At 46.8% G+C, this 16,719-nt stretch overlaps 1 protein-coding gene across 7 annotated transcripts in view; it reads left to right on the forward strand.

Annotated features, from left to right (window-relative positions):
• The window catches only part of LOC119374962 (SPARC-related modular calcium-binding protein 1), a 52,219-nt gene that overhangs the window by 29,996 nt on the left and 5,504 nt on the right, over nucleotides 1-16,719 (forward strand). For 2 of the 7 annotated variants that reach the window (XM_049420328.1, XM_049420329.1), the window contains exons 4-9: nucleotides 3,300-3,527; nucleotides 4,558-4,701; nucleotides 8,500-8,745; nucleotides 10,690-10,771; nucleotides 11,646-11,721; nucleotides 14,240-14,414. In XM_049420328.1, coding sequence (XP_049276285.1) covers nucleotides 3,300-3,527; nucleotides 4,558-4,701; nucleotides 8,500-8,745; nucleotides 10,690-10,771; nucleotides 11,646-11,721; nucleotides 14,240-14,414 — 951 coding nt within the window. The remainder of the gene's footprint in view (nucleotides 1-3,299; nucleotides 3,528-4,557; nucleotides 4,702-8,499; nucleotides 8,746-10,689; nucleotides 10,772-11,645; nucleotides 11,722-14,239; nucleotides 14,415-16,719) is intronic. The other 5 variants (XM_049420330.1, XM_049420333.1, XM_049420331.1 and 2 more) reach the window with 4 other exon arrangements.

Genomic DNA, 16,719 nt, shown 5'->3' on the forward strand with positions numbered 1-16,719 from the left:
TGCTTCATGCACGCTGTTTCTGCGTCGTCTTTGCTCTCATCGTCCTTGTCGCCGTTTCCTTGATCACGACAAATGGCATTGATCTTATCGGTCGTCAGTTCTGCCGACATGCACACTTCCTCATCGCACTGGTCACACTGTGCGTAGTTCTCTCCGACTCTCCCTATATATATATATATATATATCTGTGCGTGCGTGTGTGTGTGTGTGTGTATAGAGAGAGAGAGAGAGGAGTCCAACTTCCAAATTGAAGAATTTAATGTAACTTTAATCTCTTAGGTGCCTGCGATATCATAATGAAGATCTGTAAGTGGAAGACCCTAGATTTATTTTTCAATTTACACAAAGACATCGATCCACCTCGTAATTCTTGGCTCGAAGCAAAAAAGGTCGCGTAGGCGACCATTTTTGTTGACTCGTTGATTGCGTCGCGTAAAATCGATTCAAGCAATGCGTGGGGTCAGGCTTTACTTTGTTAAAACATGTGCCACACAGGAGACAGTAGGCTAACGCTATCACGGGAAGCTTTAATTATATGCCAGTGAGTTCAGTTTAAGATGGCCGAAAGTAATTCTGAGATGGTAGCAAATACCATTTGCTACCGCTACACCTTGTGCGAAGCTGCGGTTATCAATCTGGACCAGTAATGGAGTTGCTCATTGGTGGCCGAACTTTTAGTAAAATCCTTTACTGATAAATCAAAACTGCGAACAATCTTTTCTCGGCACTTTTATAAGCAGGCATGTCGAAGGGTACCGACATGTAGGCAACCAAGAAATTACCCGTTTTTTTATTGGCGAGTAAGTTTGTGCGAAAGCGTTCACTGACTGACTGTGTCAGGATTGCTTTGTATTCTCAGTATCATTTTTGTGTTCTCAAGACCATTCACTACGGGGTTCAAGACAATTAGAGCGCAGCTCTTATCCGTTCCTGCGTTGAGCGGCATCGCCGTTGGCGTCGGCGGCGTAACCGATAGCGCGAACGAGGACGAAAGAGAGCGAGAACGCGGAGTCTGTCGATATCACGAGATACCGGCCACTAACCTCGCTTTCTTCCTCTGTCGCTCGTGCGCATGCAGGGCTGGCACGTGCACTGCGGCTGGCTTCGTTTGTCGTAACTGGGCTGTGGGAGCTTCACTTGGTTCGCGACAGCTGCAATGCACAGAGTATATAGTGTGCGTAGCACTCGAGCGCTGGCAGTTTCTGTGGCAATATGTAACGAATGTTACATTGCTACAACTGCGGATAGTCAAAACTTCAAACACAGCTGGCGTTGCCCGAACACGAGGCTGCGCTCAGCGAATTAGGCAGTATCGTAATCGCCGGTGAATTTTAGGGGCGAAGCTCCTTATGCCGTAGGTCTGTCCATCCTCCGTTTGTAGCATTGTAGTAGCCACCTCTAGCTCGTGAGAAGCGCGCGTTCTGGTATGCAGTAGAAGAAGACGACGTTGATGAGTGAGACTCTCGTGCGTGTTCGCCTGCGTGGCATTCTTTCTTCTTTACTGCGCGCGTTCTGGTATGCAGTAGAAGAAGAAGACGACGTTTCATAAGTAACGCGCCATGAGGCTCCCTCTTGGCACGCTTTCTCTTTAGCTCGGAGTCGCCAGAATCGCTTTCTCTTTAGCTCGGAGACAGAATCCTGAGGTGAGAGACCGCGAGGCCGAAGCTGCACGTCAACGCCGCGAAGCAGATTTCGCCATTCGAGCCCGCGAAGCCGAAGCTGCTCGACAAGCTGCACGGCTGCGGCGAGAAGACCCCGCCGTTCGAGCCGGCGAGGCCGAAGCTACTCGACAAGCTGCAGGGCTGCGGCGCGAATCGGATCTTCAAAATGTGAAGGACCGTGAAGCGGCGAGAAAGCGCGCGTACCGGCAGGCAGAGCCCGAGGCTGTGCGAGCACGTGAAGTGGCTGCAAAACGCATCAGGCGGGCTCTGCCCGAAGGCGCCGACGCGCGCTGCCAGCGGGACTTCCTTGATAACAGTTTCGGCCATAGTTGCGGTGTGTGCAACAGATTGTGGTTCTCCAACAATCTAATCACAACATCTTCCATCAAGAAGGACCACGCTCGCGCCAATGCCATCGCCGTGCTGCAGCGTGAGTTCGCTTCGCCCTACTCATCATCATTCACCACGTGGATATGCTGTGATTTTTTTTATTTGTCATAGCTTAAGTCGTCGCTTCAGTTGTTCATCAGGACAACATATTCTGCACGTAAAAATCCGTTTGAGGGGCATTTTTCCATTGAATGTTTGACTTGTCACTGGCCCATGTGCCGAACTTTAAATGGCTGAAATGAAAAAGAAGCGGGCATAAACAGCCTCCTGTGAAATAGCTGCGAGACAGCATGACCCGGGGACCTAAGCCAAGCTCTTAAAAAATACCTGGGCCGGCGCCAGGGGGGGCTCTGCCCCCCCATGAGGGAGTCCGGGGGGGCCCAAGTCCCCCAGCCCCCCCGTACTCTCCGCCTATGGTGCGTAGTGTTCAAACATTAGTGAAGCATGCAAAGGGAGCCTTTCTGCAACTTCATCTCATAGATCGCTCCCGTCGCATTTTTCACTGTCGCCGCATTCCTTTTGCGGTGCTTCTGGGGCTCATAATGAACCAAGCTAAAGGCGAACAACACAGCCGAGCAACAAGCGTGCAGACGTGCCTGGCTTACGAAATTTAAGGCCGCTAAGGCAGTGAGGCGAAGCCTGACAAGGAAAAAAGTTCAGGAGGTGGGGATGTTGAAAGGGCTGCCGCACATTTGGAATAGAGCAGGCGCATAGAGAAATAAGTGAGCATTCAGATGATAATGATAGTTGCACGTACTGTTGTTTACACCACCACGAGTCACTCTTTGAGTTTGCAATTCATTATTTTGAAGTGTTTTTGGGATAAAAGGGCACTAAAATTCTATGGGTTATTCTGAAATATTCGGTATTCTGAGATACGTAGTAGTGAAATATTTTTACCTAAACCAATGGACATTTCGAGGGGGATTTTTTAAATAGTCGTCAATCAGAAGAGAATTGTCAATCTGAGGTTCGCTATAACGAGATTTGCCTGTGTAACAACATTATTTTCATGTCAAATGTGACTTTTTTATTATGAGGTTATTAAGTGGTCGATGAGATGTGAACTTTCATTCCACATGATAGCCACTAAATCTTGCATCTCTTCACGTGTTTTGAGCCCCTCCCCCCTTCCACACTTCAGCAACCATTCCGAAGCCTCTGCACATGCGGTATCGAGGTAACCGTTCAACAGCAGCGCAGCAAAGCCAAAGCTAAGGCGGTCCCTACGGTGGTGCAAAAATGCAGGTCGCGTGCCCGCGGTGCTGAGGTGGAAGTTCTCCGAGCTGGACGTGGATGGTGATGGCTCTCTGCAGCTGCACGAGGTTCGCGACCTGCGGCGGCTGGCACGTCGCATCGTGGAACCGCAGGCGTGTGCCCGGGGCCTCGCCCGCTACTGCGACGCCAACCGGGACCGGCTTCTGTCGCTCTCTGAGTGGCTGCACTGTCTCCAGGGGAGCCCCATGCGTGTGGACAGTAAGCACCTTCTCCCTGCATGCCTGCGGGGCCGGATTAAGTGGTGGTTTCACGCGGTCGAACTGCGTTTCTTTCTTTTAAAGGGACACTAAATGAAATAAAGTCGGAGTGAAAGATCAATGCTTGAGAACGTCTACAATGTCGGTACAGTAGGCTCGATAATTCAAATTCTAATCATTCAAACTTTCGGTTAATTCAAACAAATCTTAAATTTTTGGTTGGCCCACTATGTTTTCAATGTATTTTAAAGCTGCTTAATTCAAACTGTCTCACTGCACAAATTCGGTGAATTCAAACTTTTTGCTTGTCCATATCTGGAAATATCTGCTGCCTTTGTTGCTTCTAGCTGAACATTCACGTTTTTCTATTATTAACAGGTGCAAATAAAGCTGATTTCCTGCCTACAAAACGGCCAAACTAGCCGAACCTTGCGCGCCAATAATCTCGTGCTGACCAAGGGAAAAAACTGTACGGTCTGGCCTTGATCTATCGCATGCCAAACGTTTCTTAAAGTCACTTTCTCCGCAGTATGCCATGCGAGAAAGTGTCCTAAGAATTGGAAGGGGCTAGCAACTGTTGTGGGATGCAACACATTTCGTCTTTTAATGACACACCCGTGCGTGCCCCGTATAATAACTAGTACCAGTATTATCACTGATGTCTAAAAATTTTACTGGCAATCATGCAGAGCAGTCTATGATGTTGCTGCGGCACTGAGAAACAATAAACATCGCAGTGTTAGTTGCTGTGTTGCCCTGAGTTGTATTTATGAGAACTTTTGATAATTCAAACTTCATTTTTTTCATTCTGGCACTCTACACTTTTCTGTTCCAATGTTCATCCTATATTTCCATCATGCTACGCATGGATGTGCAAACAGAGAGATTTTCTTGGCGAGTGTTGCACGCCAGCTGATCATGCAGTGGCATGCCCCCCTCCCCGGAGGGGTCGCACCTTTCTTGATCCGGCCCTGCATGGCAGCCCGTGGTGCATGTGCGCGCGCGTTGCACGGCATGTGAGGGGAACGCAGTGGTTTCCCTGCGCGTGTTCATGTCGTTGAACTCAGAGGGTGGCAGCCCGGATGCGGCAGTTGCCCTGGCTGGATCCCTGCGGCCTGATGGCTCGCGGCCTGTCGAGGACGAAGACAAGGACAGCCAGGAGACACAGGAGCCAGGTGAGCATGTTTGCACGTTCGCTCTCATTGACGCTGGAACTCATTGGATTATCTCCTGCGACAGCCGGATGCATTACTTTTAAAGGACCCCTGACAACGGAATTTTTGTTTGTGACTTTTTTACTGTAATTTGTAGATTATGTCTGGTAATGCCGAAATTGAATCGTAAATGCTGTAACGTATTGTATAATTCATACTAGCATCGTTAATTGAGAACACATTTAGTGTCACTTCGAAATGCCTGCCTAAAATCGTAAGATACTAGCGTCCAACGCGGGGCAGCGCCTAAGACCACGTGGGCTCAAGCTTTGGTGACGTTGACAGTGCAGTTTTCAAATCGGGGCCCCACGTGCGGTAAAGAATGAAACGATGTGGGTGCTTTGGTATGACTTAACACTTTCATGACCACAGAAAAATCAGTTGACATTGGGTAGTCCAGGAAATATTTTTTCCTGCCACAGAAATTGGTTGATGCTAAAGTGTAGGGTATAAAATGATAGAGGAAGGATTGGTCTTTCCAACAGTATTAATTTCAAACAGTAGATTTATTTTAAATATTATCAAAAAATTATCAAAACAAAGAAAGATGTAACAAAAAAATAATAAAAACATCAATGCTGCTCTCCACAAAATAAACATAAAATAAAAATCAAAATATACATTTTGAACACTAAGCCTTATTGAATAATACGTTGAGTATAAGCTCTGTAAATGCGAAAGTTATTTACATACATACAAAAACATAAGCACTAGTGCCTTTCGTGCCACCGCATGAAGCAGTTTCTTGATGTGGTGATACAAAGGTTGGCTGCATGTGTTTCACAGAAAACTTTTCTTTTTCTGCTCAGCTTTCCTTTCTTTGTAGCATAGTTTGCAGTTCTGGTATTTTTAAATTCATTGTGGATGGTGCTGGGCACCCTGAAGTGCCTTCTCGTGTATGTGTTGAAATGAACAGTACCCCGTTTCCAAATCTGCCAAAACCCATAATTTGCATCCTCATTTGACCACTTTGTGCCTCATGTACTGCCGAATACCAAACTGAACTTTAGATTTCACCATTTTCTCATCCACCAAAAGGATCTGACGCGGTTGAAAAAATAGAGCGGATGTATCGTTCATGTGCTGCAGTAGAAAAGACACACTGTGAAACTTCCCGTGAGATGTGCAGGTCATCTTCCCGGATCAGAGAATCTCAAGAAGGCAAGCAATGCCTTGAACCTTTTCTGTGGCATCACTGACAGTGGAAGAAGGCCTGGAAATACGTGTCGCCGACTCTCCAAAGGCAGGCGTAGGACTTGCACGATTCCCGTGTACACCAGAAGTCCGACGAACATGCGCATCTCCTCCTCAGAGACCTCTCTCGAGGATCAGTCCCTCTCACTGTGCGTTGGCTTTTCGAAAATATGCATCCACGAGTACTTATTTGTGTGGTTGCATATCTCTCTGACGACTTCTGCGGTGAAAAACAACATGAAGAAGCTGCCACGTGGCTCTCCGGAGCGCTAGATCGAAGTCCACTCCGCGCCGTCTTCGTGGAGAGAACATTCGCTCTTTCTGCAGCCGGCACCAATTGCTCCCGCCCGAGCGAAGTTGACACCTTGCAGATAAGAACTGTAACCTTTAGTACGCACCGGATATGTTTATATCGACATGCGGAAGCGATAAAACAGCCCGAGGAGAGAGTGAAATTTGCGGGCGGATACCCTGCTGACGTTCCGGGGCGGTTTGACGCACTATCGCCGTCCATACTGAAGTCTGAGGAATCGAAGCCATCTTCCGTGTCTGTGCTGCTACCGTCATCCAGAGATTGACGCTCAGATTTGTTGGAATCCATCGAAATTTGCCGTTTTCGTGGAGCACCCGTGAGCGACGTCAACTCCATAACTGAAACTATGAGCACTCCCCTCCCCGACTGCAAAGTAGCTTTAAAAACCCCCGTGGCAGAAAAGAGAGACTCGAAGCGAAACTGATAAAATACTGCCTCTTCTACCCTTTAAATGGCGTTAGCTGTTCAGAAGCGCTAAGAAAGCGGCACAATTTGAACTCGAAGTCATTGATAACATACTATTGATGAGAACAGGTGCGGTCACGAAAGTGTTAAAGGGGCCCTCCAACACATTTCTTGAAGCACCTACATCGCTGCCGACCGCATCAACGCATAGTGGCGCTTGCCAGAGCTATTGTGGGCGGAAATGATGGAGAAGAGCACAGGCCTTTATGAGAATGGAAACTTGAGCTAGTTGGCATGCGTTCATCTTTGGTTGATGCAGCACACACGGGATGAGAGCGAAGAATTAAGAAACACAGAACAGGCGCTGACTCGCAACTAACTTTTATTATGAAATACAAACAAATGTATGGGTGATGTACGTCATTGCTAAAAAGTCCCCAGCTAGGAAATAGAGATAAAGCATCTTCGAAACGGGCGGCGTAAAAACAAGGACAAAGGAAAGACTACACACCGCAGAGCGCCTGTGGTGTTTACTGGACTAGGCACTCTGTGGTGTGTAGTCTTTCCTTTGTCCTTGTTTTTACGCCGCCCGTTTTGAAGATGCTTTATCTCTATTTCCTAGCTGAGGACTTTTTAGCAATGACATACATCACCCATACATTTGTTTGTATTTCATAATAAAAGTTAGTTGCGAGTCAGCGCCTGTTCTGTGTTTCTTAATTCTTCGCCCTCATCCCGTGTGTGCTGCATCAACCAAAGATGAACGCATGCCAACTAGCTCAAGTTTCCAGAGTGTGTCCCCTCAGAAAAAAAAAGTGTGTCCCCTCAGAAAAAAGAAAAGCGTTCCTTGCATAAGTAGCCAAAACCACCTTGAGAGCAGACTGACAACAGAGTGAGAGGAACAATAGCCCTTGTCGGGTGCCTGTTGGAGTTTTTGTGCGCTCTGGGAATCTTGTGCGACATCGACAATACTCTCTTTTCTTGTGGAACATCACATGGGGCCTTCATCTACATCACACTAGTGGCACTGGGCACTGTTGCGAGGTGCTGCCAGCTCAGATGCGCACTCATGCTTACTTTAAAACCAAACCAAATTAAAATGCCTTAGAGGCAATGCGTGCCGCTAATAATCGGCCAGAAGTTCTCGTGTATACAGTACAATCAAACAACGCAAACATCTCGAGTTTTCGACTTTTGTGTCAGGGGACCTTTAAGCAACTGCTTCTGCGGACACTGAAATTTAGCTGTTGGCTCCATAGAATCAGTGCCTTTGCAGAAAAGTTGAAATTTGACTTTGTTTGTACATTGTAACTTTCGGAGCTTTCTGTTAGGCCTGTACAGGCATTGGTGGTGCCAACAATTTATTAGACACAAGGAAACATGAAAAACTTATATATCATAGTAGCTCAGGCATTGGAGCAAGCACTGGCTAGCATTTGACGCGTGCGACGCACTCATGCCAAAGCGCCGACGCATTCGTGTGTGCACTTCATCGTTGTCATATTCTGAGGCGACACATCAGTTTCCAATTGTTTCCCGGAGTTTAGCGTTTCTTCGAAATTTTCAGGGTTGATTTGTTCAGCGTATGTTAGCACCTCATCATAGGAGGTCTGGTTTTGACTGGCAACACTGACATCAGGAACCCCATTGTGTGTTGTGGGTGTCGAAATTCCTGCCGTGTAATAAACAAGAAGAATGGGAACTGAGATGCTCGGTTTCTGTTAGTCACAATCATAGCATGGTCAACGGAGAATGAGAGCCAAGGAAATGATGTACTTTATTGTGCCATAACTGTTTTTCTTTTTTTCCTGTTAACATGGCAGCCGTCTATGCTGTGTCTGTCGTAGGTGGACCGTGGTCCTTGGGGGCAGCTGAGGACTGTGGTGCTGCACGGCGACAAGCACAGGAAGCGCAACGTGACGCACCGCGGATCTATGTGCCTGAGTGCCAACCTGACGGCCGTACATACGTGCCAGCACAGTGCCACGAAAGCCTCTGCTGGTGTGTGAGCGTGCGCACTGGCCGACCCTTACGGGGAACGACGTCCATGTCCCGGCCAGACTGTGCCACATTACTTGGCGACACTTTCAAAGGCAAGCAGTCTGCGTTTAGGACTACATATTTGTGCATCGTTATTAAGAGCGGAACTGTTTAAGCTAGGCAAACTGCCGGTTTTCCTCAACAAGAAACTGCAATAATCATGAAGTGCGCGCTCTTTTCGTCATCTTCTTCATCTTCTGCTTTGCTCCCCGAACATGTGTACCCTACATGCACTCTCCCCCTGGACCAATTTGTCCGGCATGGGTGAGAGAGCGAGTACAGAGAGAGGAAGAGACACAATGAGAGAAATAGAGAGAAAGGAAAGAAAGAGGAAAAAAGATACAAAGACAGAGAGAGAAATAGATTGAAACAGTTGCAAGAAAGAGAAAAAAACACAGAGCCAGGCAGAAAGTGAAAGAAAGAGAGGAAGAAATACAGGGAGAGAAAAAGATAGAAAAAAAGGGGAAGCGAGATATGTACACTCAAACCTCATTATAACAGTCACATCTTCCACGAAAATAACTTTGTTATATCCGAAAATTCGTTATAAACGTTTATTTGTAACACTGTATCTATGACAAGACTATTCTTCATTTAATTTGTTATAACTGATAATTTGTTATATCTGTATTCGTTATATCGAGGTTTGAATGTAGAGAGAGAGAGAGAAAGGGAAGTAAGAAAAAAACATAGAGCAAGATAGAGAGAGAGATGGAGACAAAAAAGAGATAGAAAAGCAGAGAGAAAGAGGAAGAAATAAACAGAAAAAGATAACGAGAAACAAGAAAAGCTGCCCAGCTCGCTATTGGTTCCAGCCTTGCACCACTTGTGCAAGCTGCACCAATTCTTTTTACTGTACCTTGTAATGGTTTTTATTTTATTGACTAAGCAAATACATTCAAAACCTTGAGTATCGATTCTGAAGGAAATCACAATGCAATTCCGATACATTGGTAATTTGATGTAAGCGATGTGGGCCCCAGGTGTAGTACGCCTCATGTGTAAAATTCGTTTGGGTTTCAACAATTTTTTTCAAATTCTTTATCAATTTAGATGAAACTTGCTGAGTTTATGTATCTTTTGTACAGCTTTGAAATATGTAATTATTTTTCTAGTATAGTGTGTACTTTTGAAAATATCAAACATTACACATGCGTTTTGGAAGCAAGAGTATGCTTACACTGAGAGAGTTAAAAAGTAAATCAGCATATCAGAATAATCTGGAACGAGAACAGTACATAAAAAAACCATAATAGACCTTGTAAACCCATTTGAACAAAAGTTATTGGATGTTGAAAATTCATGAGCGAGTCTATGTCAAGCTGGGCTTTCAGTCATGAATGTTCAATACCATAACTTTTGTTCAAATGGATTTTTACTCTTTGCTAATGCTTGGGCCACGCACTTCGCTGTTTGCACTCCGTATTTGACGCTGGTAGCACCTGTAGTTTAGTTCTGTGCTTTTGCATCAATTTCCAGGGAGATGTCACAACTGGTAGGTCTAAACAATAATTTCGTATGTCTGGGTTCAGCTCTCATCAATGAACTGATGACAGACACAAACCTCTGCAAGCCACATATGTCAGTTACTGAGTGCTTATAATTCCACAGTTTCACATGCCAAAACTACGATACGATATTGAGCCATGCTGTAGTAAGAGACTCCAGATTTTGATCACTTGGGATACAAGCACTACTCCTCAGGTGTTCTCTCTCTCTCTTTTTTTAAATACTTCATCACCATTGAAATGTGGCCATCAAGCACATGATCTTGGCTCAAAGACATAGTTTTAAGCCTAGGACATATATCCTTGGCTCAAGTGCGACACTTTAACTGACAGAACCTCAAAATGTAATATACATATTTTTTATGTTACATTCACTGTTCTGACGCAATCCCTATTCTGCAGTGCTCGTTGTCCCTCTGGTATATGGAGGTAACTAGATAAATGAAGGGATTAAGAAGAGTGGGTACAAAGAGACGTTTGCTTGCGCAGGTTGTCCTTTCAGGAAGAAGCAGCTGTTTCTTGCTGCGCTTCTGCACAGCTTCGAGAGAGAGCAGCAGCAAGCAGTCACCAGGTATGAGTCACCAGTCACCAGTGTGACATTTTCAGCGTGTCTGGTTTCCTTTTTTGTTTTCTATTGTTTTTTGTTTTAACAGTAATTGAAGCTCCAAACACTCTGAACATAAAAAAATAATAATAAAAAAATGCTGGAGTGTCATAAGTGTCATAACACTCATTTCTGTGAACCACTTACAGTTATGTCGTCTAGATGCTAAATGCGTCATGACAGCATGGTGCACCTGCTCACTTGTCGCTGTGATTAGCGTTTCCCCCCAAAAAAAGGTGTGCAGCATTCTAGTTTGTGCATCCTACACTTATTGCTACACGATGTCGGCGAATTTTACTCTGTGTCGCGATGCCACAATGATGTAAATGATGTGAATTCCAACTTCAGTACTGAATCAGTAACCTGCCTTGATTGTGGATGCGAAAATTTACAGGACAAAAATATTGCAGCAAGCATGAATATTTGTTCTGTTAAGCCATGTCGCTTCTAATTTAATGACCCATGACGTATGTTCGAAATGGTGATGCAGAACAAAAGATTAAATTCAAAACCAGACGTCACCAAAATCTATCTTTCTTTTTTTTTGCAAATCACACGTTTCGTATGTTTTTGTGGTTTATTGTATGTAGGAGATTGCGTTACCCAGTTTGGCATGCAGAGGAGTCCTGTTTTATGAATAGCATGTTTAGTCAAACAGCTCAAAAAACATAATTGCGAGTTTTAGGACTGCATATGTAGTGCCTGTAAAAGTCTTCCGTAATGCCACATTTTTGTAACATCCGTAACGCCATTAAGGACGCTACGTATGCAGTACTACAACTCGCTAACACGCGACCGGCTCTCATTAGTATGGCTGATGATGCACGCCCATCATTTGCAGCCCTCTTGGGTCGAAGACCACGGGCGATGACGTGCTACGATGGAAGTTCTCCACACTCGATGTCAACCACAATCAGGTACTGCCACGTCTGCATTTTCCCATTGCGAAGACATGTATGAATGCCTTGTCCTACCAAGTCTTGAAGCCTTTTATGTGTGGATTTTGATTTACTTTATTTATTGTATCCAATAATTTGTTATATCGGGATTGAAGTATGTATGATTGAAGAGAATGGCTTTCTCAGTAAGGGTGAAGGGAGCGCCGTGAAGTCATGACTGAATGGCTTTTTTTTTCTCTTCTCTGCCTTATTTTTTACACCGAAGCTGTCTTAGTCTACGCTGTGCCATCGTCGTTGTCGTCATTGTAGTAGTAGTAGTAGTAGTAGTAGTAGTAGTAGTAGTAGGAATAGTAGTACCGTATATTGCCGATTATGAGTCGACGTTTTTTTTTCATAAAATGACCTTCCAAAGTTCGGGGGTCGACCTATAATCGGAGTCGACCTATACGCGGAATCGTAAAGTCGACTTATCTGTGGGGTCCGACAAAAGGTCGTCGTCCTCGGATTTCCTGCTATTCGACGCATCGATAACATCAGCCGCAGAAGCAGCGGAGTAGCAGCAACAGCTACCTCCCAACGCGCGCGCCACTTCCGGAGCCGGGCATTTTTGCGATCTGCCACGACGATCGCGACACTATAGCGAAACCACGCAAGGCGAAACTACGGAGCGCGTGTAAAAATCACCGCCGCGCAGCATTAATGCAAACTGCATGGGAAACATGGTCACGAAAGCAGCATTTCAAACCTTTGATAGAGGGCAAACAATGCTCTATGAATAAAGAGGAATTTATCTTGCGATGCGCCCTGCAGTTTCGTTTTCATACAACAGAAACGATTCGTTGACAAACTATCAGCGTTCCACAGAAAAGCTGGCAGCGCCGTGTGGGCTGGCAACACTTTGCGGAGTACTAAACCACATGACTAGTCACATGCGCCCACGAGGGTGTCTTCGCATCTTTTTGCACTCACGCCTGTTCGCCATTTCTGCATTTCGCTTCGCTTGCGAGCAGTGGTGTGCGCGATTTGCGATGCTGCCAATCGGACGCCAAGATGCCACCGTTACGCCGGCAGCAGTACAGCGCTGCTTTCAAGAGGCAAGCGATCCTCTACGCAGAGTTGGAAAGCAACGTTGAAGCAGGGCGCAAGTTTGATGTGTCGGAAAACTGCGTGAGGGAATGGAGAAAACAAAGGACCAAGATCTTCGCGTGTGCTGCTACACGCCGTTCCTTTCGCGGACTGAAGTCTGGACGATACCCTGCCGTTGAGGAGGCGGTTCGAGATTGGGTTCACGACCAGAGAAGCAAGAGCCTGAGTGTTTGCTACAATGATATTGAAGCAAAAGCACGTACTGTCGCGAAGGATATGTGCATCCCGCAAACCGAGTTCAAAGTATCCAAGAAATGGGTCACGAACTTTATGAAACAGAACGGCCTGAGCCTAAGACAACGCACAACTGTATGCCAAAGGTTGCCCGAAGCCTACGAAGAAAAACAGTGCGCGTTTCTTCACTATGTGAGCGATCTGAAGGCAAAGCATTCATTCCTGCTGGGTCAAATCGGTCCGTGCGGCGTTTTCCACGTGCGGCATCTCAGTACCACGGGCACCCGTTCCGACGGCGTGCAGCAGCAGTGGCTCACATGATGGCAATGACCGTGACTGCGTCCTTCTCTCAAGCGACGACGAGTCGTAAGCAATGTTTCACGGGCAAATAAATGTTTCTTTGCATCACTCCCTCTTCTGAAAAACTTATTGGTGAGCTATGGCCGCAGCATGAGGCTGTGTTTGGAGTCAACTTCTTTTCCCCTAAAAGGGGTTGCAAGTTGGGGGGTCGACTTATAATCGGAGTCGACTTATAATCGGCAATATACGGAGGAGGAGGAGGAGTAGTAGTAGTAGTAGTAGTAGTAGTAGTAGTAGTAGTAGTAGTAGTGGTGGTAGTGGTAGTAGTGGTAGTGGTGGTGGTGGTGGTAGTAGTAGTAGTAGTAGTAGTAGTAGTAGTAGTAGTAGTAGTAGTAGTAATAGTAGTAGTAGTAGTAGTAGTAGTAGTAGTAGGAGCAGCAGCAGCAGCAGTAGCAGTAGTAGTAGTAGTAGTCACGCGGGTCACGTGACCAGAGAGAGTAGTGAATAAAGAAATAAAACAACATGATGATGGTGATTATGATAATGATCAAAATGATTATGATGATGCTAAATCATGATGGTGATGATAATGCTGCTTGCGTTCCAGCGCAGCTTTGATAGTAATGCGGGTTTGGGCGAGTGGTATGGGAGAGGGTCACACTGGAACGCAACAATAGCATTCCCCCCCAGATGTGGATGAGCATATCGCCACGTGGGATCCACATGGCTTAACCTGAAGAACAAAGAATCAACAAAGAAATACTTAATGAGAACATTGCCGAAACTTAAGAGCAAAATGTAATGCCTGACGAAAGCTCTCCGACGGTTTTCACGGGGGAGAACTGACTAGAATTTTTTTGTATGCATGTTTTTTGTATGCATGTTTTTTTTATGCATATACTGTGGGTATGTGCAGGTGTTGGAGCGCAAAGAGTGGAAGCAGTTTCGACGCGGCTGGGCGAGCTTCCTCAAGAACGGTGGCAGGAAAAAGTTACGCAAGTGCTGGCGCAACTTTCTTCGCTTCTGCGACGAGAACGACGACAGCCGCATCACTCAGGACGAGTGGTTGAAGTGTGGAAAGCCGGTGGCGGGTACGGCATTTATTTTGACGTGCTGATTGGAGCTTTACATGAAGTTAGCTTTGAAAGCTGTCAGTAAGAAACCGGCAGCTTCATAATACAGTCGAACCTCGATATATCGAACGGCACGGCGATCGCGAAATAGTTCGATATATCCAGAATTCGATATAAAAAATCACGTAAAAAATGCGTCAAGAACTTGTGGAAATTAACCAACGAACCAATCGTGGTGCAGTAAATACTCACTTGAAGATTCAAACAAAGTATTTATTGTGTTGGCTTAAAATACTGAAAAAGAGTAGCCTGCCTTTTTGTTGGCAATGGCGTGTTTGACGACTGCGTCCTCAACATAGTCCAGGCGATCCACAAGTGAAAGGCCGGTGCCTTCAATCGCGCTGCAGTGGCGGCGCGCAAGGGCCAAAGCGGCTACGACCTCAGCTGATGTCGGGAGCGGGGCACCATCAGCGCTTGCGGGATCCACCTCGGCAGCGTCTTCATTCGGCTGCTCAGCGGTAGCTTCGGCGACGATCTCTACATCCGTTAGCTCCGCCGTTGTACCAGTGCTGTCCGTCACCTCCAACGAAGTCTTCGATGCACATGCTTTGCGGCTCCGCACCAACAAAGCTCTCCAGCTTGCTCCACGTTTCGGCGAGCTCGCTTTCTTCATCTGCGCATGCCAACCCAGCTTCCTCGGATTCTTCCACTGATGCTTCGTCAGTGCGTCCACCGAAGCCCGCATGCCGAAAGCAGTTGGCTATCGTCGACTGCTTGACGTTTTCCCACGACGCCTTGAGCATTTGGATGGCACCCAAAAGATCGATCTTCAGATCTTGGCCCATCCGGAGTCTTACAAGCAAAATGTCGATCAGCCGACGCTTGTAGATAGACTTAAATGTGCGGATAATGCCCTGGTCCAACGGTTGGAGCTTCGAAGTGGTGTTGGGCGGCAGAAATACCACTTCGATGTTGCTCAGCTGGGCATCGGTGTGGTGTGCCGTGCAGTTATCGACGATAAGGCATACCTTCCGTCCCTGACGCACCAGGTCCGAATCCCACGCCTTCAGCCACTTGAGGAAAATATCCCTCGTCATCCACGACTTCTTATTCCAGGCATAAGTCACCGGAATATTGGGGCAGTTCCGCATGCACCTCGGGGTTTTAAATTTGCCAATTACAAGTGGCCGCAGCTTCGTGCTCCCATCCATATTGGCAGCCAATAGGACCGTCACACGGGCCTTGCCTTGCTTGCCCCCGTGGCACTTGTCCCCGCGAGTGTCCAGCGTTTGCCGCGGAAGCATTTGCCAGAACAGGCCCGTCTCGTCAGCATTAAAGATTTGGCTCGGCTCATACTTGGCGAGAACTTTGGGCCACTCATGATCAAGCCACTTCTGAATTTCTTCATCATTGGCGTCCTCACTCTCTCCCGACACAGTCTTCCCGACAATGTTGAAACGAGTCTTAAAACGTTGTAGCCAACCGCTACTCGCACTGAAATTCTCGACGCCGAGAATGAATGCAAAGTTCTTTGCCTTCTGTTGCAACATCGGCCCCGATACAGGAATATTTCGGGCCTTTGCGTCCATGAACCACTTGTGGAGAGACTTCTCAACATCTTCAAAAGCAGCTTTGCGTACACGCCGCGCGCCCGAGTGCTGACTCTTCTCGGCCTTGGCCTTTAAGTCGGCTTTGTTTTTGAGCAGAGTACTCAATGTGCTCCTTGGTATGCCTAACCCGTCCGCGACGCTCGACTTCTTCTCACCATTCTCAACGCGCTGGATTGCTTCCAGTTTCGCTGCAAAAGTCAGGGTCGTCCGTTTCTTCGCGTCTGCAGCCATCGCTACACACACCACAACGCGCGGCAGGCCTAACACACGAGCACAACAACGACCGATGCGACGGATGCCTGGCGATACTATCAAGGAGGAGCTGGTGCAACAAGTGCAGTGCGTCGTTGCTGCAAGGCTGCGGCGTGCGTATGCCGCTACGTTCAAGTGGCGCACTCGGCGCCATCGATGTGTGTAGCAGTCGTAAACGCCCACCGCGCTACCGCTATTTTCGAGAGTTGCGGGAAAGCTCGCCGCCTGTCAACGGAGCGCGGCGGGAAAGCTCGCCGCCTGTCAACGGAGCGCGGGCGGTTTGGGGTGGCCGAGTTCGATATATCCATTATACGTCAAACTTCGTTCGAAATAAAAAATTAAAAATGCATGCGATTTCCCACGTGATATAGGAACCGTTCGATATAGGCAATAATTCGATATGTCCGTGTTCGATATATCGAGGTTTGACTGTATTGAGTGGCCATTTTGTTTCAAGCATT

Source organism: Rhipicephalus sanguineus, chromosome 11 (assembly GCF_013339695.2).
Source record: "Rhipicephalus sanguineus isolate Rsan-2018 chromosome 11, BIME_Rsan_1.4, whole genome shotgun sequence".
In the NCBI taxonomy this organism is placed as follows: Eukaryota; Metazoa; Arthropoda; class Arachnida; order Ixodida; family Ixodidae; genus Rhipicephalus; species Rhipicephalus sanguineus.